Source organism: Erpetoichthys calabaricus, chromosome 1, assembly GCF_900747795.2.
Source record: "Erpetoichthys calabaricus chromosome 1, fErpCal1.3, whole genome shotgun sequence".
Lineage (NCBI taxonomy): Eukaryota > Metazoa > Chordata > Cladistia > Polypteriformes > Polypteridae > Erpetoichthys > Erpetoichthys calabaricus.
In genome coordinates, this window is record NC_041394.2 from 188,844,107 (window position 1) to 188,867,003 (window position 22,897).

General features: G+C 37.6%; 1 protein-coding gene across 10 annotated transcripts in view; it reads left to right on the plus strand.

Moving 5' to 3' along the window:
• The window catches only part of mical3a (microtubule associated monooxygenase, calponin and LIM domain containing 3a), a 431,263-nt gene extending 408,496 nt beyond the window's left edge, over positions 1 to 22,767 (plus strand). For 7 of the 10 annotated variants that reach the window (XM_051922884.1, XM_051922886.1, XM_051922891.1 and 4 more), the window contains 4 exons: positions 9,320 to 9,385; positions 13,155 to 13,254; positions 13,430 to 13,503; positions 20,142 to 22,767. In XM_051922884.1, the coding sequence (XP_051778844.1) occupies positions 9,320 to 9,385; positions 13,155 to 13,254; positions 13,430 to 13,503; positions 20,142 to 20,326 (425 nt within the window). In that variant the 3' untranslated portion in view covers positions 20,327 to 22,767. The remainder of the gene's footprint in view (positions 1 to 9,319; positions 9,386 to 13,154; positions 13,255 to 13,429; positions 13,504 to 20,141) is intronic. The other 3 variants (XM_051922897.1, XM_051922902.1, XM_051922912.1) reach the window with 1 other exon arrangement.
• Positions 22,768 to 22,897: the final 130 nt, after the last annotated feature.

Genomic DNA, 22,897 nt, shown 5'->3' on the forward strand with positions numbered 1-22,897 from the left:
TAGTACCCAGTCACTATATGTATTAAATTTCAACGTTCTCCCCTGTTATGGCATGGATTTTTTTTCTGAGTAGTCCAGTTCTCCTGCCACATCCAAAAAATGTGTGAACTAGTCTAATGACCACTTCTATAGATAGGCCTACATAGCTCTGTGTGTGAGTGTACTTCCCGATGGATTTACACCCCGTTCAGGGTTATTTCTTGTCTTGCATGCAGTAATGCCAGAAAAGATTGTGGTTGCCCACAATCCTGATAGGGATTACAAAGGTTTTCGAATGTTATGCTGTGAACGTTTTGGTATTTGAATATTGAATCCATATAGTATAAATTCTTAGCAACAATGTACAGTACTTCTTTGAATTCATATTACAAACAACAGATTTTTTGGTATACATTTAAACTGTATAAGATCTAAGCTTTATATTTTTAAACCTTGAGAGCAATCTCATGTGCACAATTATACAATGAATATGAATTAACAAAATGTGTATAAGGTAAACTCAACTACAGTTGTGATGCTACAGTTTAATTGAAAATTGACTTTATGAAAAGCCATCTTTATCTTTTAAATTAGAGGTAATTTTTGTGCTTTTTAATACAGCACTAGTATGCTGACTTAAGAAAGTCAACACATAGGGATATACAACATACATCATTAGTGCAGATTTCCAATTTTAGAATAGATTTTAAGAATTTCATTTTTCAGAATGAATTAGAAATCATTAAAACACACAGTGCTACACCTTATTCATATTAGGTACCCTTTCTCCTACCTATATAGCAAGCAGAGAAATAAAAATCTAATATGAATTAAAAACAATTTAATATGAAGTATTTAATCTGTGAAAATGATGTGTCAGTCGTTAACAATACTGTAACATGCTGAGTTAATTCAGGACAACATTAGTAAGTTAGGGCTAGATTCTACTGAACATTTGAAATTTTTTTCGTAAAGCAATGGCATTTAGATGTACAGTACAGTACTCTGCTAAAAAATATTTTCTTCATAAACTGTTTTCCCCATCCATGATTGACACTGTAAAGTATTATCTATAATGTCACATGAAATAACATTAAGTTTGGTAAAGGTTCTGTATAAATAAGACAATAATTCTGATTAGCACTTCAAAAAGCCAAAAACAAACAAAAATAGAGTGAACTTTCCGTTGGTTACTGATATAACCATTGCTGAAAACAAACTCAAATAGTCTTACAGCAAGTAAAATTGATCTTTACTCATCTTCAACAGAACCTGGAATTTCATTTTTTAATTTTGTTCAGCTTGGACATGATCTTACATCAGTTGAAAAGGATGAGCAACAGACTGACATTGTCTTATTAAGAAAGAACCCTGATCAGTTGTTAACCTTGATAATGCCACTCATCCTCTTTATCTTCAAGGGGGATCAATGTTCTCACAAGTCTTCATGCTGCTTTTTGTTCCTTTGCCAACCTGCCTTGCTGTTCGTTGCACCTTTACAGCTTGCAGCACAATCAGTTTTGTTTGGAATGCAAGTGGTGTATTAAGGCAGAAATAAAATAAGACAACAGGTATGGCCAACCAACATAAATATGATCGGATGTTACTTGTTAATATGTATGTCAATGGATACTTGTACTGCCACGGGATATGTAATATGAATTTCTGTGCATGGTTATCCCAACTCCACATGGCTAATTTTCATACATAATTAGCCATGTGCTGAAGCCACAATACAAAACAGACCTTGAAGGAGCCCTCCCATTCTCCCTCCACTCATCAGAAACACAGGGCATGCTATCAAATAATAAAAACAAAAGAATTATTACTTTTTACAAGGAGTTTCTTCTCGATGGAAGAAGAAAGTGCAAAGCGCAATGATCTACAGTAAATTTTATTTACTTATTGCTTTATTATGGTAGTTTGTTGTATTTAGTTTGGTATATTGATTCCCACTGTTTGTTTTGTTATTTGAGGCACAATAGCACGATGGTTAGCACTGCTGCCTCACGGCTCAAATCACATATTTGACCACAGTAATCAGTCCAGCTCAGTTGGCACAGTTAGCCTCCAGGGACACTTCAAAGACCATTAAACCTATATAACTCATTCAAAACTAGTTCAGTTCCTCCTTCCACTTTGAGTTCAGTGCATTTCACTAAGTTTGGCAGAGATAGATAGATAGATAGATAGATAGATAGATAGATAGATAGATAGATAGATAGATAGATAGATAGATAGATAGATAGATAGATAGATAGATAGATAGATAGATAGATAGATAGATACTTTATTAATCCCAAGAGGAAATTCACATACTCCAGCAGCAGGATACTGATAAATAAACAATATTAAATTAAACAGTGATAAAAATGCAGGTAAAACAGACAATAACTTTGTATAATGTTAATGTTTACCCCCCGGGTGGAATTGAAGAGTCGCATAGTGTGAGGGAGGAATGATCTCCTCAGTCTGTCAGTGGAGCAGGACATTGACAGCAGTCTGTCGCTGAAGCTGCTCTTCTGTCTGGAGATGACACTGTTTAGTGGATGCAGTGCATTCTCCATGATTGACAGGAGCCTGCTGAATGCCCGTCGCTCTGCCACAGATGTCAAACTGTCCAGCTCCATGCCTACAATAGATAGATAGATACTTTATTAATCCCAAGGGGAAATTCACATACTCCAGCAGCAGCATACTGATAAAGAACAATATTAAATTAAAGAGTGATAACAATGCAAGTATAACAGACAGACAATAACTTTGTATAATATTAACGTTTACCCCCCCCGGGTGGAAATTGAAGAGTCACATAGTGTGGGGGAGGAACGATCTCCTCAGTCTGTCAATGGAGCAGGACAGTGATAGCAGTCTGTCGCTGAAACTGCTCTTCTGTCTGGAGATGATACTGTTCAGTGGATGCAGTGGATTCTCCATGATTGACAGGAGCCTGCTCAATGCCCGTCGCTCTGCCACGAATGTCAAACTGTCCAGCTCCATGCCTACAATAGAGCCTGCCTTCCTCACCAGTTTGTCCAGGCGTTAGGCGTCCCTCTTCTTTATGCTGCCTCCCCAGCACACCACCGCGTAGAAGAGGGTGCTCGCCACAACCGTCTGATAGAACATCTGCAGCATCTTATTGCAGATGTTGAAGGACACCAGCCTTCTAAGGAAGTATAGTTGGCTCTGTCCTTTCTTACACAGAGCATCAGTATTGGCAGTCCAGTCCAATTTATCATTCAGCTGCACTCCCAGGTATTTATAGGTCTGCACCCTCTGCACACAGTTACCTCTGATGATCACGGGGTCCATGAGGGGCCTGGTCCTCCTAAAATCCACCACCAGCTCCTTGGTTTTGCTGGTGTACAGTTGTAGGTGGTTTGAGTCGCACCACTTAACAAAGTCCTTGAGTAGGTTCCTATAGTCCTCCTCCTGCCCACTCCTGATGCAGCCCACGATAGCAGTGTTGTCAGCGAACTTTTGCACATGGCAGGACTCCAAGTTGTATTGGAAGTCCAATGTATATAGGCTGAACAGGACCGGAAAAAGTATAGTCCCCATGCCGCGCTTCTGTGTTGCTGACCACAATGTCAGACCCTGCAGTTCCCGAGACGCACATACTGAGGTCTGTCTGTAAGATAGTCCACAATCCATGCTACCAGGTATGAATCTACTCCCATCTCTGTCAGCTTCTCCCTAAGGAGCAGAGGTTGGATGGTGTTGAAGGCGATGGAGAAGTCCAGAAACATAATTCTTACAGCACCACAGCCTCTGTCCAAGTGGGAGAGGGATCGGTGTAGCATATAGATGATGGCATCCTCCGCTCCAAACTTCTCCTGGTATGCAATATACAGAGGGTTGAGGGCGTGGTGGACCTGTGGCCTCAGGTGTTGAAGCAGCAGCCACTCCATGTCTTCATCACATGTGACGTCAGAGCGACAGGCCGGAGGTCGTTCATCTCACTAGGACGTGATACCTTTGGGACTGGGGTGATGCAAGATGTTTTCCAAAGCCTCGGGACTCTACCCTGTTCCAGGCTCAGGTTGAAGATGCGCTATAGAGGACTCCCCAGCTCCAACACACAGGTCTTCAGCAGTCGTGGCGCTACTCCATCTGGACCCGCAGCTTTGCTGGCACGAAGTCTCCTCAGCTCTCTGCTTACCTGGGCTTCTGCAATTAAGGGTGGGGGGAAACTCTCTCTTATGCTGGTATCAGCAGAAGGATGGGTGGAGGGTGCAGTAGTCTGAGGTGAGAGTGGAATAGGTTGTCAAACCTGTTAAAGAAGTTTTTCATCTGGTTTGCTCTCTCCACGTCTCTCTCGATGGTGGCACTCCGCTTTGAGCTGCAGCCAGTGATGATCTTCATCCCATCCCACACTTCCTTCATGCTGTTATTCTGCAACTTCTGCTCCAGCTTTCTCCTGTACTGCTCTTTCGCCGCCCTGAGCTGGACTCTGAGTTCCTTCTGCACGCGCTTGAGCTCATGCTGATCACCGCCTTTAAAAGCCCTTTTCTTCTGGTTCAAAAGGCCCTTGATGTAACTTGTAATCCATGGCTTGTAGTTAGGATAGCAGCGTACTGTTCTTACTGGAACTACAATGTCCATACAGAAGTTGATGTAGTCAGTAGTTCAGTCAACAACCTCCTCAATGTTCTCACTATGTGACCCCTGCAGGATATCCCAGTCCATAGTTCCGAACCAGTCTCTCAGAGCCTGTTCTGCCTCAGGGGACCACTTCCTGAATGAGCGTGTGGTTGTAGGTAGCTCCCTCACTCCTGGTTTGTAGTGAGGCTGAATCTCAACCAGGTTATGATCCGCTTTCCCAAGCGCAGGCAGCGGGGTGGCGCTGTATGCGTCTTTAACGTTTGCATACAGTTGGTCAATAGTCCTATTTCCCTGGGTGTTACAATCCACATACTGGGAGAATGCAGGTAATGTTTTGTCCAGCGTCACATGGTTAAAATCTCCAGCGATTAGCACAAGCGCCTCAGGGTGCTGCGTTTGTAATTTAGCAACAGCGGAATGAATGATGTCACCCGCTATCTCCACGTCCACCCGAGGAGGGATGTAAACAATAACAAAACAAAAATGACGTGTCCAGACTCTCTGGGCAAGTAATAGGGATGCAGACTTACGGCCAACAGTTCAATGTCCCTGCAGCAAGTGGAGATTTTAACGTTTACATGTCCAGAGTTGCACCACCTTGTATTGACATAGAAAGCGAGTCCTCCACCTTTCCGCTTCCCGCAGGTACTTGCGTCTCTGTCCGCTCTAACTGTGTTAAACCCCGGGTAGCTCCACGTTAGTATCTGGGATGGTAGTTGTTAGCCATGTTTCACAAAAACACAACAAACTGCATTCTCTGTAGGTCCTGACATTTTTCACCAGCACAACCAGTTCATCGATCTTATTTGGTAGTGAGTGCACATTTCCCAGGATCCCAGAAGGCACCGAAGGTTTGTATCGCCACTTTCTCGCTAGACGCTTGGCTTTTTATCTTGCCACGATACCGCCTTCTTACCTCGTCTTAAATATAAATAAATAGAGCCTGCCTTCCTCACCAGTTTGTCCAGGTGTGAAGCGTCCTTCTTCTTTATGCTGCCTCCCCAGCACACCACTGCATAGAAGAGGACACTCGCCACAACCGTCTGATAGAACATCTGCAGTGTCTTATTGCAGATGTTGAAGGACGCCAGCCTTCTAAGGAAGTATAGTCGGCTCTGTCCTCTTGCACAGAACATCAGTAGTGGCAGTCCAGTCCAGTTTATCATCCAGCTGCACTCCCAGGTATTTATAGGTCTGCACCCTCTGCACACAGTCAATATCACGAAGATTTCCGTGATTTTGCCAAACATACAGCGAAGCAGGGCTGGGCGATATGGACAAAAAATCATATCTCAATATATTTTGGCTGAATGGCAATATACAATATATATCTAGATATTTTTATAAAGTGAGTAAAATTTTAAGTTGTTAACCAAAGCCATACAAGATATCACAAGAATTTATTTATTAAAATAAAGGTTGAAATACATAACAAATTAATATATATTTTAATTTCAAGGCCTACAGTACTTAAAAGAACTACTGTATCTGCTTTCTGGTTGAGCACATAGAGTAAATGTAAATAAAATGCTTAAATGTAAGCAAAAATGACAGGCCTAAGGGTTCTGAAAATTAATTTCAAATTATATGAAAATTCAGCCTGTATTACAGTTAAATAACAATAAATATAAAATAATACAATAACAATATAAATAAATACATAAACTGTCTCTTACTTGCTCTCCAATGTTTTAACAAACTATACTGTACATTAGACATACATTTAAATTTGTTACAGTTTCAAATTGCATGTTTTTTTATTAATAAATCTGTAAAATAAATTCCCTTTTTGGAAAAAAAAAAAGTCTAGCCTGAGGGCATTATACATTTTATGCTGTAGCTAATTTAAACTTCACTCAGTGAAATAATGTGTTTAACTGACATAACTCGTTATAAATTCAAGCAGTTTAAAACTCAATTTTACTGTGCAATTCTGGCTTTGATAAATATAACACTTAAGCAGTTAATGTTTTTAAAACTTGCACTTTCCAATTACCAGATGAAGTCGATGCATAAAGCACTGCATTCTTTGCCACTTCAGTGATTGCACTGTTTTGATAACATTGCTCCCATTGTCGTAACATAAAGGAGCCTCTTTTCATCCAACTCTCAGTTTGCAAGGGTGTCTTACAGAGCTTCAGCCATGTGCTCCCCAGTGTGGTTTTCAGGGAAATAGCTTGTTTGCTGACACACACATTTAATCTCCCATTCTTCAATGAAATGAATAGTCACACTAAGATATGGCTCGCAGATGTGGCTTGACCACATATCGGTTGACAAAGTGAAATGTTATAATTTAGCGATCAGGTTGGTAAGTGTACATCTGACTTGAATGTATGTGTTAGGCAGCGCGTCTCCTGCAAAGTAATTATGACTGGGCTATTCACTTCGCGGGTCAAGAGTTTTGGTCAGTCTTGTAAAACCATCCTTTTCCACTGTTGAGATGGGATGCATATCTTTTGCTATGCAGTAAGCAACTGCCTCAGTGACACGCGACACTTTGCACTTTTCTTTTCATTAGACGAGGCATGGGTAAATGAAGCTTGAAATGTAATCTGCATTGGTTTAGGTGTGTCTGGTGACAAATGCTTCGTAACTGCAGTAATAGAACTGAGTTTAACAGCCTATTTGTACTGAATTTTTTGCCGCTGTTTTAAGTGATTAAAAAGATTGGTAGTGCTCCCACTTTTTGACACTACCTCCTTTCGGCATTTCCTACATATTATACGATTCTACTGCTCATCTGACCTGTGAAATCCAAACCACCTCCAAATAATTGATCCATTTTTCCTCTTTTTACATACTAAGTCGTCTTTAGTTATAACTTGGATGTCATGCCCCTCCATCTTGCGAGACAGTTGTTTGCATGCACATCAGCACGAATGGGGGCAGAGATGCTAGCAGAGCACAGTAGTGAAGCATGGAGCAGACACTGAGGGATAAGAAAAAAAGGCTTTCTGCAAGATTACACCAGGACTTTATTTAAACTAGATATAAACGATACTGCTTCAATCCATATCCCACTCTATTTATATCCCAGTATATTTAAAAATTTCGATGTATTGCCCAGTCCTACAGTAAAGCAAACTCCACAATGTTCACTCCTTACTTGGTTAAGTTTTAATTCCAACTATCCATAAAAGTTACATTTTTCAGATTTCCAATTACACACAATATTGTACTGTATATTGAATTTTATGATTTTAGTATAATCTTACCCACAATGCTGTGTCATTCTGAAAAACAAATTGAAAGAAGATCTGAGAGTAAGCACAGTCGATGAACTAATGTTAAGTCCATGATAATAGTATATATTATAGTTAGGCAGATAAATTCACAAACAGGAATATTCCCTTACACTTGCAAACACTGCCCATTTTTTAAACATAATCTTAAAACATATCTGTTTAGTCTTGCTTTCTCTTACATTGGTGTTTTCTGTTTTGGTGATTATGTTCTTTGATTGCATGTACTGTTGTTTATACCGTTGTTTGTTTTACTGCTGTATTGTTCCTTTTAAATTTCTTAAACTCTTTTTTAAAATAACTGAAATTGCAATTGCTGTACTAACGGTACTATATAAATATAATTTGATTTGACTAATACAGAGGGAGGACTATGCTTCCTCTTTTTCATGCAAGATTAAAACTGCAGAAGCAACTGTAACTGGTATTCATCCATCCATCCATTTTCCAACCTGCTGAATCTGAACTCAGGGTCACGGGGGTCTGCTGGAGCCAATCCCAGCCAACACAGGGCACAAGGCAGGAACCAATCCCGGGCAGGGTGCCAACCCACCGCAGGACACCCACACACCAGGGCCAATTTAGAATCCTCAATCCACCTAACCTGCATGACTTTGGACTGTGGGAGGAAACCGGAGCGCCCGGAGGAAACCCACACAGACACGGGGAGAACTCCACGCAGGGAGGACCCGGGAAGTGAACCCGGGTCTCCTAACTGCGAGGCAGCAGCGCTACCACTGCGCCATGCCGCCCTGTAACTGGTATTTTAAAGACTAATTATCATTTGTATGGAACACCCTTGTTATTAAAAATAGACTGAGGTGCATGATTAGGTAAACACAACTCCAAATCGGATCCTTAAAACTGATTAGCAGAAAGCAGAGCAGACAAACAAACTGCCTATCAGGTGGCTATGTTGTGGCCAGGATTGCAGATAATTTGTGGCCTTATAATGCTGGCAGTGGAAACAAGGTGTTCTTTTTATGGTTCTTGAGGATATTATGTTGCATTTATACAGAATAGGTTTTATCAATAATGGGACAATATTTTTAAGCATTTATTTTAAATTGTAAATAGAGTGAAAAATTGTGCATTTTAATGCATTTTTCTACAGTCAGTTACTATGAATACATTGTAAATACTAAATGAATGAATTATTTTCTGAAATTGACTTATTTTCCAGAATAAAACCAGAAGTTATAAAAATGTGCCATTTGCACAGTTTTTTTAAAAATATTTTTTAACTTGTTCTGTAATAGTACTCAACCTTGTCAGTTTTCTTTCCAAGTGTTTTTTCCTTATTCTAGCTGCTATTTTTGATTTTGTTTTCCTTTTCCCTGTTCTTTGGTCTTTCCCTACCCCTTTTCTATGTTTTCCTATTCTCTCCTTTGCTGTGAGCTCTTACTCTGTCGCACTGTCACCCTTCCACTTTTCTCTCTCCTTCTTTCTCACTCCTTTCCTTCCCTGCATTCCTCTCCCCCTTGTTGTAGTTGAACTTAATGTTGGGACTCCTCGCCGAAGACCTATCTCCTTCTGCCCTTGCTGCACCCATGAAGGTAAAGTAAAAACATTTCAATTGCCATTCGCTGCAGCTGGGTTGCCATTTCAACAGTTGGATCAGCTGAACATCCCTGGAGCTCCACGTTCTGTTTTTGGCGAGGCCCGGCAGACTTACTTAGCTTGGACTTCAGTAATTTAAAACACAAAACCCTAAAACGTCCTCCCATCTAAGATATAAGTTGGTCTTTAAAAAAACTGATATTTGTTCTCTTTTTTTCTGCTGGTGGAAGTGAAATTTCAAAGGGCTGCATAACAAAAAATTGCTCAGTATTATGCAGAACAGTTGCACACATTTTTATTATATCTCTGCAAATATTTTGACCATGATGGATAAACAAATACTTTTTCTTCACCTTTCTTGGTTAAAAAATCTGCATCTGTCTTGCAGAAATATACATTTTCTCTTTAATTCCACCTTCACTCCATTTTTTTAACATGAGGATGATGCAGTCTATGATAGATTAGTGAGATACTTCACTTCTTGTCCAATTTTGGTAATAATAATCATGAAATTTGGGCAGAGTGGTGGCTCTGAGGCTAAGGATCTGTGCTGGAATCCAGAAGGTTGGCGGTTTGAATCCCCGTCACTGCCAAAAGAGATCCTACTCTGCTGGGCCCTTGAGCAAGACCCTTAACCTGTAATTGCTCCAGGGGCGCTGTACAATGGCTGACCCTGCGCTCTGACCCCAAGGGGTATGCGAAAACTAACAAATTCCTAATACAAGAAATTGTATAAGGCAAAATAAAGAACAAAAAAAAATGCAGAGTAGTGAGAACCCTGTAAAGAGTGGCTTAGATATAAAATATATGTACCCAGAAAACTTTCTGAAACAGTATAGATTTGCTCCGCTCTACTCTTTGTCTGCTGTTCAGCTAATATACAAAAAGGGGTAATTGCACTTCTGAGGTGCAAATCATGGTTATCAGACTCCTATGTGATTTAAAGGTAGCTTATAATAGACACTGTACATAGAATGTTGTTTGGAGGTGGTACTTTTATGTAGGTTGTGAACAGGAATTACCAGTGTTTGGACACTAAAGCATTTGTACCCACTGGCTCATCAGATTTAACTCAAGCACCTGCTGAGCATGATTATATATTCTTTTGATGAAGTGAATACAACTAATATTATTTTTAATGTGCTTAGTGTCTTTAGACAGCTAACTTACTCCATTAGTTAAATAAATCATTTTTGTAATATGTATCAATATGCAGTAATGTAGCAATAACCAAAATAGTTTTAATAAAAGGTGTTTTGTATTTTATCAGTACAATGACATCTCTGAACTTTCCATTCCCTTTGTGAATGAACAAAATGATTTAGCTTAATGTCAGAGTATGACGAACAATACATTCAGACAATGATGAAGTAGTTTAAAACAAAAGATAAAATTACCAGGCTCTTACCCAGAATGCTGATTTTATTCAATTTAGGATGTATAAAAGTATTTTAAAAATGTGAATGTTTCAGTTCTGAAGTGATTTTATATTTTACATTTAAATAACTGCAATATTATGATATAATGTGACTGTAGTTGAACCAGAATTTGTTTTAACCATCATGCCATGTATACTGTCAGATTGCTGTACACATTTACTTGCATGAATACAGCATTTATTAAAAACTTTTGAACAAATAGTTTCACAGTATTAATTATTTCTGGACTTTTGCTAACATTGAGAGATTGATTTGGTTTTATAATTTGGATTTCCTTTTTGAATTGGAAAAAAATATAGCAAGTTAATTTAATTACCAGCACTAGCCTTTTTTTCTTTTTCCTGGAACAAGTATATTGAGCCTTGATTCTTAACAGCCGCTTCAAAAATGTTTAATGTTTAGGACCTTCTTTTTATCACTTTTTCTTGATTCAAACATCCAAATTGCATAATTTGCATCATTGCAAATAATATGACTATTAAAGGACTCCATTTCTAGTAAGTTGCCTTAGAAATCATGCTTTAAATAACTAGAATTGAAATGCTTTAATATACAACTTTCATGATCCTTTAATAATTTGTTAAAAAACTGCTGGGGATATGTTTTTGCTTTCATATATTATGCTAGAGTAATGAGTCAAATGACTGCTTCAGCACTGTTTTCAGCAACAGTTTAAAATTTACAAAGCTCATTTCATTCAGATTTTGCAAGCTCTTTTCATTTTGACAGCCATTTAACATGGTATCTGACGGCACTAATGGTGTCAGAATGTTTTAAACATTTGCTGAGTTCAGCTCCAGTCTCAGCCCCTCTTTTCCCATTCTGTCACACATAAGAACCTGTCTTCCGTTTGCATCATTCAAAACAACCATATTTCTTCTTACTTTGAAGCCCTATTGAATCCATAATAATTTCAGGTGAGTGCTCTCTGGTTGTCAGCTCCCTTACATAGTATAGCCCACACCTATGGCTTAAGACATAATCAAACCCGATTCATTTCATTGTGGCAAGTTACAGACAGCTATGACTCTGCCACTGTTGGTATCACAGTACACAAATGGTATTCACAGATATGCACAGTGACTCACCATGGCTCAGTAAGAGTATGTACAGTAAGTAAAGGCTACAACTGAAAATCACTGGAAAACTTGGGCAGTGTGATACTGACTTAATATGTAACCTGCAAGACTGTTACTTGTAGCCTAGGACCAGGTCTTGAAATTAATTGAAAGTAGTTTTCGGTTCATGAGGACTCCTACTTTACCAAAGAGTAAATAAATTGCTGCTGTTTATTAATTCGCTTTTCATTTTGCACTGCTTTTTTGTTTGTGTGTATACATTATTTTTCAGCCTCTCTTCTTTTGTTGCAAGGGTCAATATTTAATTGTGCTTCTTCCAGATTTCCATAAACTATATTACCATCAAGCCTGATGGACTGAATGGTCTCCTCTTGCTTGCTAAATTCTCGCACTCTTCTTGTTCTTCAAATGTACAGATGACCTTGTCTTGCATAACTGCATCACTTTATGCATGTTATGTGAATATATTCTCTCAGATGCTTCTAAAATATATCCTGTTAGTGCGTTCTAATATACTGTGCTGTTGCTTGCCCAAAGATGCCGTAACAGTTCTTCATAGGTGCTTTAACCTATACAATTATCAAAGGATACAAACTGTCATGACTAGTAAAATAATACATCTTTTTGGATGAACAAATGATGACTGCCTGGAATAGTACTGGAGAGTTTTTATATTGTGCTTTGGGGGGGAAACGTCCTTTAGCTTATTAATTAATGAATGTTATGTTTACGCCCATGTTTATAATAAATTATTAACTAAGTTCAAAGTGTGCATTTTTACATGTATAAGATAAATGTTTTCATATTTTTCTCAAGCTAGACCCCTAATAACAGCTTCATATATAATGATTAACTCTACCTTAATTTAATAAGTAGCTGAACATTTTAACATCATTTGAATAATTTATTATCTGCAGTATAAGGAATAGGTGACCAGTGTTTAGTTTGTACTTCTTAATTACAAAATATATTTCTAGAGAAATCTTTGGGTTACATTTATTACACCTGTATATAAAATTTAAAGTGTATTTTATTATCTATGTTATATTATCAGTTTATTTATGCTACAGTAACTTGACCAGTCTAACCAGATTTAAAGATAAATGTAGCCTTGTTTTCTTCATTTACTCTTTCTTTGTTCAGCTTGGCTTTGGCTGCACTGCCTGAATTACCATCCACTTTGCATGTCTGCATTATAATATTTTGAATTTGCTTTTCTTATATTAGTAATTTTTTTTCTCTCTCAGGAATGGGCAAGAAAGATGATCCCAAGCTTATGCAAGAGTGGTTTAAGCTGGTCCAAGAGAAAAATGCCTTAGTCAGATACGAATCTGAGCTGATGATTTTGTAAGTCCAGAGAACTAAAATGTATGCTAGGTTGCCTTATTTTTTGTTAAATGTCAGTAGTATTTACTTTGTGCACTGCATTAAAGGTCATGTGTCTGCTTACCCTCTCAAGCTTGCTTTTATGATGATGTCCGTTTTTTATTTATATCTTCCATTTTCCAATGATTTAACACAGTGCCCGAGAGCTGGAGCTGGAAGATCGACAAAGCAGACTACAACAGGAGTTACGAGAACGTATGGCCATTGAAGGTATTGCAAGTTTCCAGATCCTTATTCTGAAAATTTTGTTAGTTTAAGAGAAAAAAAATCTTTTATATTGACTAAGTTCATCAGATTGTTGCTATATCTTAAAGAGATTAACTTATTGGAACTGGTGATATACTGTATCCTATAAGTAAACATTGAATTTAGTATAATAGCATAGTAAGAGATATATTTATTCTTTAACAGAAATGTATTTTTATATTCATTTCTCAAGGGTTGTTGTAAGTTATAGTTATTTTTTTGTCATTGTTAACTTAGTATCTGCTTATTATGAAAAGGTAAAGTTGTACAAATTAGATACAAGTTCATTAATCTATTGATGTGTTAGTAATAAAAAAATAATTTAAATTGCTCCATCTTTAGATCTTTGTTTTATGTAACTTTTTTGTGTGTACCGCTAAAATCATAACACTCTGGAATAAATATGCTGTCTATAAATAAATAAATTGACACAAAAGAGTAGGTGTAGTTGTAGTATAAAAAGCAATAAATGTTAAATCAGACAACAAAAATGGTTAGTTCACACAATATCACAAATCACCACATCATCTTTTTGCTTAGCCACTGCAATACTGTCTGATAAAAAAAGTAGCACTGGATCCTTCTTATACTAGTCTGGTTTTCAGGAAGGTGGATTCCATACTAGGTGCACTATGCACAAGACATAAACCAACTGAAAAGTGGGTGAACACACATGCTAGTTAGTGCTGCTAGTATTGCTAATTAAACGAGCTCATGTGTGTTTAGGATGTGGGATGAAATCCATGCAGAGTAAGCAAAGAAAACTCCACATGGAAAAAGTGAATACAGACCATTCTTTTGCAGAAAGATACCAGGCTGGGATTTAATGCCAGGCCTTTGAATCAGTGAGGAAGTAACACTAAATTCTGTGCTACCCTACCTCAAAAGATATTTATTGTTAATAAATAGTATACTTGGAGTTATTTCCAAAAAAAAGATAAATTAGGCACATGCTAAAATCAAGCATATTGTGAAACCTACATTTATTTCAGAACTTTGAAAAAAAAAAGCAGGTTGGTCTTACAGTTGTGAGGGCCTGACACAACTATAAAGATAATGTTTATGAAACACACATTAGCCTTTTTATTTTTACACCAAAAATAATAGTTTGGACAAAATGCTACTAGTCATAATAGCAATATAAATAACAGCAATTGTAATAATCGGTGTGAAAGTATATGCTAATACAGGCTGTGCAAGCAGCGCCATTGTGCAAATTTGAAATTCAGCCAATTAATAAAACCATAAAAGTAAAGCCTCATAAACATTGAAATGTAATTTGCAGGTAATTAAGTTGTTTTTAATATAACAAAAATACTGAGAACCTACTTATTCACTATATGTGTAATGGCTTGCAGAGAACATTTCTAGATAAGTGAAATGACTTTCTGCTTTTCTTGCTGACCACAGACTTGTTGTTGCTACTCCAAAGATCCAGCTTAGGTCTAGCAGACTACCAGATACTAGGAAAATGAGGCCGGACCTGGCAAGACAACCAGATCAGGCTGTTTCTGAAAGGTTTGCGCAGTTTGTGTGAGGAACTTACGGACTTGGATGCGACTGCTGATCCCAGTATGATGTGGGAGACCTTTCGTAACGAGACCCTGAAGGTTGCTGAAGGTTGTGTTGGTGTTACCGGTGTTCCTAGAAGGAGGTGTTTCATCTCACAGGGAACCCTGGATGTCATCAAGAGGAGTTGCAGCACATGGCTTGATGGCAACATTAGTCTATACCAGGAACTGAGAAGGATGGCTGTGAGGGCTTTGAGGGTAGACAAGGAGGCGATTGTTAGAGGAATCTGTGAGCAAGTGACCCACATCCTGCTTATAGAGGTATTGAAGCATTACATCTGTTCCTCGGAGAGTCGCACTCAGGGCAGGTGATGGAATGGTCTTTATGGATGACACTGCAATTGTGACCCACTGGGCAGGTTATTTGAGCAGCTATTTAAATCTGATCCTTCGGCTAAGACGTTGGATATCTCTGGGTCCACGGTTCTTGAGGCTGATCCTCCAATTAGCTGTGAACCACCCAATCTCACTGAGATTACACAGGTGGTGAACCTGCTGAGGGGAAGGGAAGGTTGCAGGGATCTGTGGTATCCAGGGCAAGCTTCTCCAGGGTGGTGGTAAGGCGGTCCTCCTGGCTTTGCAAGCAATTTTGCTTCCGTTTGGGAGACAGGCGTCATCCCAACTGACTCAAAAATGAGACATGTCTCTTATCTGGAAAGAGAAGGGCGATCGCCTGGATTGTGGCAACTACAGGGGAATAACACTGCTCTCGGTGCCAGGTAAGGTCCTTGCTAGGGTCATCCTCAATAGGATCCATGATTACTTGCTTACCTAACAACAACTGCAGCAGTCTGGTTTTACATCAAAGAAGCCTACCATCGTCCACATCCTAGCACTGAGGGCTCTAATGGAGCACAAATGCGAATATCAGCAGAGTTTCTTTGCAGCCTTTGTCGATTTTTGTAGAGCTTTCAACTTAGTTACTCAAGCTGCCTTGTGGGACATCCTGAGACTTCATGGGATCCCCCAGTAGTTGCTGGATATCATGGCTGGCCTGTATACTGGTACTGTAAGTGCTGTGCAGAGTAAAAGCAGAACCTCTGCGTTTTTTCCAGTTGATTCTGGGGTTCGTCCAAGGTACAGTGCATCCGGAAAGTATTCACAGCGCATCACTTTTTCCACATTTTGTTATGTTACAGCCTTATTCCAAAATGGATTAAATTAATTTTTTTCCTCAGAATTCTACACACAACACCCCATAATGACAACGTGAAAAAAGTTTACTTGAGATTTATGTAAATTTATTAAAAATAAAAAAACTGAGAAATCACATGTACATAAGTATTCACAGCCTTTGCTCAATACTTTGTCCAAGTGGAAGTATGTAAATTGAAAACAGTAAAGGTCCCAGTACTGAGTACTGCGGAACACCATATCTCACTTCTGTGTATAGTAATGGAGTACTGTCAGCATATTTCTGTACAAATTGGAATCGATTTGATAAACAAGAACTAAACCAAACAAGCACAGTGCCTGTAAGCTCAACATCATTTTTTAGCCTGTGCAGTAAAATAGAATGGTCAGTGGTGTCAAATGCTGCGCTTAAGTCTAACAACATAATTACAGTGGAGTTTCCTTCATCGGAGGATATTAGAATGTCGTTTACAACCCGCATTAGTGCCGTTTCTGTACGATGACCAGTACAGAAACCAGACTGGAATTTCTCAAATAAATTGTAATGCGTAAGGTGTGACTGAAGCTGATTGGCAACTACTTTTTCTAGTACCCTAAGTTCTTGTCTATAAGCCGGACTCATGTATTAGCCGGAGACCAAAAATCATACGAATTTTTAAAATAAAATCGTATCATAGATAAGCCGGACTCATGGATAAGCCGAACGTACTATAACCTATAACTAATAGAAAGGAGGGAGGTCAGTGGTCTCACTCGCGCCCATTTAATTTCTTTAAGGGGGGAGAGAATGTGAGATATTGCCGTCTCTCTCACTCCCCGCATGGCGCGGCCGGAGCGCGTTCTTTCTGCTCTGGGCGTCGCCGAGTCAACACGAGCGCGTAGCGGGCATTTAAATTGTGATTTTATATGTAAGCATATTTAAATATATATCGCGGATTTCTGCGGACAATGGGTCTTTTAATTTCTGGTACATGCTTCCTCAGTTGGTTTGCCCAGTTGATTTCATACAAGGGACGCTATTGGCAGATGGCTGAGAAGCTACCCGGCTTGCTGTTCTCTCTCTCTTGCGCTGACTATCTGTGATCCTGACGTATGGGGATTGAGCAGGGGGGCTGTTTGCACACCTAGACGATACGGACGCTCACGTTGCTATCTTTTGTAAAGCTGATTCCTGAAAAGACATGCTGCACAGTGCTTCGCATACTTAAAAGCTCGAAGGGCACGTATTGATTTTTGACTGAAAAACAAACTCTCCCTCTCTCTCTCTTTGTCTGCTCCTGACGGAGGGGGTGTGAGCTGCCGCCTTCAACAGCTTTGTGCCGCGGTGCTTCGCATACTTAAAAGCCAAACAGACATATTGATTTGTTTGCTTCACTCCTTTGAAGAGGAAGATATGTTTGCATTCTTTTAATTGTGAGACGGAACTGTCATCTCTGTCTTGTCATGGAGCACAGTTTAAACTTTTGAAAAAGAGACAAATGTTTGTTTGCAGTGTTTGAATAACGTTCCTGTCTCTCTACAACCTCCTGTGTTTCTGCGCAAATCTGTGACCCAAGCATGACAATATAAAAATAACCATATAAACATATGGTTTCTACTTCGCGGATATTCTTATTTCGCGGGTGGCTCTGGAACGCAACTCCCGCGATGGATGTATAAGCCAATATTCTATTTTTTCATTTTCACAACTTTTTTCCTTAGATAAGCCGCGGCTTATTGACAAGAACTTAGGGTACTTTAGAGAGAAAGGGTAAATTTGAAATAGGTCTATAATTATTAAGTATGTGTGGGTCTAGGTCTGACTTTTTAAGTAATGGTTTAATGACTCACACTTTTAGTGCATCAGGTACTGTGCCATGCAATAATGAACTATTGATAATGTTTAGAATAGGTGCTGCAAGAACATCCATTGCACTTTTTACTACTTTTGTTGGCACTGGATCTAGGGAACAAGTAGTGGGTTTCATTTTAGAAATTAAAGATAAGACTTCCTGCTCAGTTACAGGATTAAAATTACTAAAGTGCTGAATGCTACGTGAGACAGGGTTAGTACTAAGCTAGTATGCGGTTTGTACTGTGATGCTGAGATCTGGGATCTTATATTGTTAATTTTCTCATTAAAGAAGGTGTGTGGCACTCCTGATATATTTACAAAAGGACAAAAGTCTTTAGAGTCCTGATGCTTCCTGTTTTGCTACATGGTTGTGTGACATGGACGCTATCCAGTGACCTAAGATGAAGACAGGACTCCTTCAATACTGTGTCTGTTTTGAGAATCCTTGGGTAGTGTTGGTTTGACTTTGTTTCGAATGAGCGGTTCCTGATTGAGTTCTGAATGAGGCACTTTACCTGAATTACGAAGGAGAATCTGTTATGGCACTATGGCCATGTGGCTTGATTACCCGAGAGTGGTCCGGCTCGCAGGATCATCATTGTTTAGGACCAGAGGAGCTGGACCAGGCCAAGGGGTTGCCCACGTAACATCTAGCTGAGGCAGATAGATGGTCATTTTCAGAGGATGGGACTGGACTGCGTGTCTGCCTCTAGGTTGCCATCCAGAATCTCCAGCTGTTTTATCATGTGGTGTGTACGGCAACGCTCTGTACCAGTGCATTCTTCCCAACCTGATGTGACAGTTACATAGATCATTTACAGTAACTTACCTGATGCAATTTCAAGTAGTAGAGAATTGAGATGACATGACAGAGATTAACACAAACAAATGCTCATTGCCACACTGATGGTGTTTCATCATGGATCAGTTTAGCAGTTGGGAGGGTCTATCACATGAAGAAAAGAAGAAAATATACAAATTGTAATAACCTCTCTGAAAATAATTTTAAATAAGTAAATTTATCAGTAAATGAGGCTTCTCTGTTATAAGAAAGATGTTTTTGTAAATTCGCTAATGCTTTTAAATGAGAGCTTTTCAAAATTAAAAAATTTGTACAGTGCACTTTATTCATGACGACTAAGTTGCTTTACATTCTTTTTTACCAATGCACCTAAAAAACATCTGTAATTTTTTTTCTTTTTTGGTCATAATAGATATGTCACTATTTGTTTTAAATTAACCAACAACTGGCATAGAGGTTGAGAGGTAGAAAATTATTTAGGTACTTTGAAAAATAAACAATTATTATCAAACCTTGAGATTTTAAGTATGCGATGTTGTACCTTTTTTCTCTGGTCTTTTCAAGATATCTGTCTGGGTGGTGTTAGCTTTTTTTTTTTTTTTTTGGTGAGAACTTCATTTGTTCCTACTCACATCCAAAAGCCATCAAACCGTGTGCATATTTGTGATTTGCATCGGTAATATGTCTCATCTGGGCTCGTTTCTGCATTGAATAGTGTTGCTAGAAATGCCCCTTTTTCTTAGAAATTAATGATTTTTTGTTTAAGTGTAAGAAAGATATATCCCCTCATCTTGTCTTTTTAGTGCATTTTGTGTATTTAATGACTTAAGTACCTAAAGTAAAAAATTAATGAAAAATTTGCTGTCCTTGCAGCTCTTGGTACAGTAATTAAACATGTTCTTTCTTGTCTTAAACATATTCTAGCACACTTCATAGTGTATAATAGAACATTACTTTGAGTTATTCAAAATCATCTGAGAAGAAATGTTGCGTATGAATTTGAAAATATGACAAAAAACGTTTATATTTGTGTTTTTATTTTAATAGTGTATAGTGAGTGCCATGACCAAGTAGTCTTACAATTTCTGCGTGTAGTATGTTAATTAAATGACAATTATTAAGAGATTGCTTAATATACAATTTCATGTTAATTAGTTCTTAAGGAAGAATAAATATCTGTAAAGTACATTTAAAATGATTGAAATACTTAAACATTCAGTCACTGAACCTTTGGCAAAAATTCTTTTAATATTTGTTGCAGACCACTTGAAGACAGAAGAAGAACTTGCAGAAGAAAAGCGTATTCTCAGTGAAATGCTTGATGTAGTTGAACAGCGGGACTCCCTTGTAGCCCTTTTGGAAGAGCAAAGACTTAGAGAGAAAGAGGAGGACAAAGATTTGGAGGCAGTCATGCTTTCTAAAGGCTTCAACTTGAATTGGTCTTGAGTCTTATTTATTTACAGGAAAAATATGTGACTAGTGAAACCACAAAGTTGTTTACCTAAATGTGCAACTGGTGGAATTAGACGTATCCATCGCTGGACCTACTGTGGAGGAATTAAATATGCTGCAAATTTGCCTGCCTGTTTATCTTTCGTACATCTTATTATTTGGACTGCAAAAATATGAAGAGTTCCCTATTCGAGGTTTTCTTTTGAATTTAATAAGAACAGTAATGCTGTCTTACTGATAAGCAACATTTAGAAATTGGTTCATTTGTTAGTAAGAAGAAAACATGATTTCATGACAGAACTGAACATCCTTTTAATTGTGAAATATCATCTTTGTGCACTCCTGACCATCTCATTGTTTTTATTTGACTTAATTATCTATTCTTTGACTCTGAATTTCCACTGTATAAATGAAACAACATCTGCATGAGCAGTTCCCTCAAGCCTACAGTGTAATGGGAAGCTTCTGTAGCCTCCTAAGTTTTTGCACAAATTTCCCTTTATTTTTGCAGAATACTATTTGAAATATATTTTAAATTCATTTCTATTTATTATTTTATAGATCAGAACAAAACTGTGGACTTCTGCAATGTGTCAAAATGTTTCACTCTACCTATGAAGACCTTTAAGAAGAAATTTTTAAGATGCTCTGTTCTAGTGTTCACATTTTTATTTCTTTTCGGTCTCCCCTTTGTATACTTCAGCCTACCTAATATTTCACTAATTTGCAACAAAAATAGTAAGTCTTATCATGGTACTATTCTGGTTTTTATTTTATTTTATGCGGATTCTCTCCTGCATGTCAAATTTATGTCATGTTTTGTTCTAACTACTTGGAGGCTTTATTTCACTCTTGCTACACTTTGGGTGACTGGCTAAGTTATTTGTTTTACTGGTTTATCAGTTTTGCATTTTATATAAATCAATTGTTAAAGTACCAACAAAAAATGTGTATAACATAAAATTCAATCATGCCTCCCTTAAAATCAGTATTATTTTAGGATGCATATTTCTGAAAAAGAGAGCATGGTGTGTTTAAAGTAAAAAAAATAACAATATAATATGTGTGGCTGTTTATATTTGTGAGTTTGTGAATAATAAGTTGAATAGTGTACTATAAAGGTTACACATGTATCTCGCTGTATACCAGATGAAATATATTTCAGGCAATGGATGCAGTCAGGCTCTAAATGGGGCATCTCTTGCATCTTTAACTGCTGCTGATCAAAAGCTAGATTGGTGAGTGGAATGATACAGTGAAATCCCATGCTGTTTGGCACTGTCTTGAAGAAATATTTTATATTGCAGAAGGTCAAAATCCACACTCACTTGTACATTGTGAATATGTGTATAATTTGTTTATTTAAATATATTCAGTATATTTATATGGGTATACATATATATTCCATCTACTCAAATTAAGGTTTAATTCAATTCAGACACTGGTACTGTGTACCTTACTGATAAATTAATTTTTCTGGATAATTTTTCATACCCTGTCTTGTTGATTCCATCAAATTTCTCTAATCTTTTCTGATTTCTATACTTGTTCCAGCTATAAGCAGTGGGCATAATGTATGAGCATTGCAACAAAAATGGCTAAGAAGTCAAATCTGTCTCGATAATTACAGATCCTTTCCCATGAATCATCATATTCATTCTTTGAGCAACTTCATTTTGTTATTATGAATAACTTTTTTTTCCTTTTTTATTGCTTTCAATTTACTGTTTAAAAAAGATATTGTATGCTTTTTTATTCTGGATGTTGCAGTACTTGAATCTTATATATTATAATTGTATCTGTGTTTCAACTTCAGCTGTGAATTTCAGCATAACTAAAACATGCTGAAACTCCCGAAAGATTGACTCAGGCATGATAAATAGTTGCAGTTACCTGTTTCTGGTGACCCATTGTGGAAATACAATAGTTTTGTGAGTGTGAATTGACTGCAAAGCATTCAGGTAGTTGCCTTGATATACAGAAATCTTGATCAATAGGCACACCTCCTGGAGTGATTTTTAACACATACCATATATTCAGCTTAGTCTTGACAATAGGAGGAATATTTTCACAAATATACAAAATTTTATAAATTTGTGTTGTACCAAATGACACCGTTTAATTGGGGGCAAAAATCCATCTTCAAGTTTTAAAGTACATTTTTAGTAGCTTATTTGGTTTATGATTATTTGGAATTTGTGTGATACTTCTTTGTAGCATACTATTTATTAACATTTGTGAAAAATGTATTATATGTAAACAAAAATTTCATAATTTAATATTTTTGTTCCTTTGTTGGAAGCCTGACTGAACTTGCATTATGTATCTTATTTGCATTAAAACATTTTGAGAAAGGCAATTGAAGTTGGCAATAAAATAATTGTCACAGTTTTACAAAACAAAATTTGAATTAAATATGTACCTTCAATTCACAATTGGTTGTGGTTAATGGATTGCACTGACTTGATTTTTGTTTTTTAACAAGCCTGGCAGTTTTTTTGTGATGGTACAGTCTCAACTTAAATTTTTCTACATAAATTGTGTAATATGAAAGTTAATTTACAA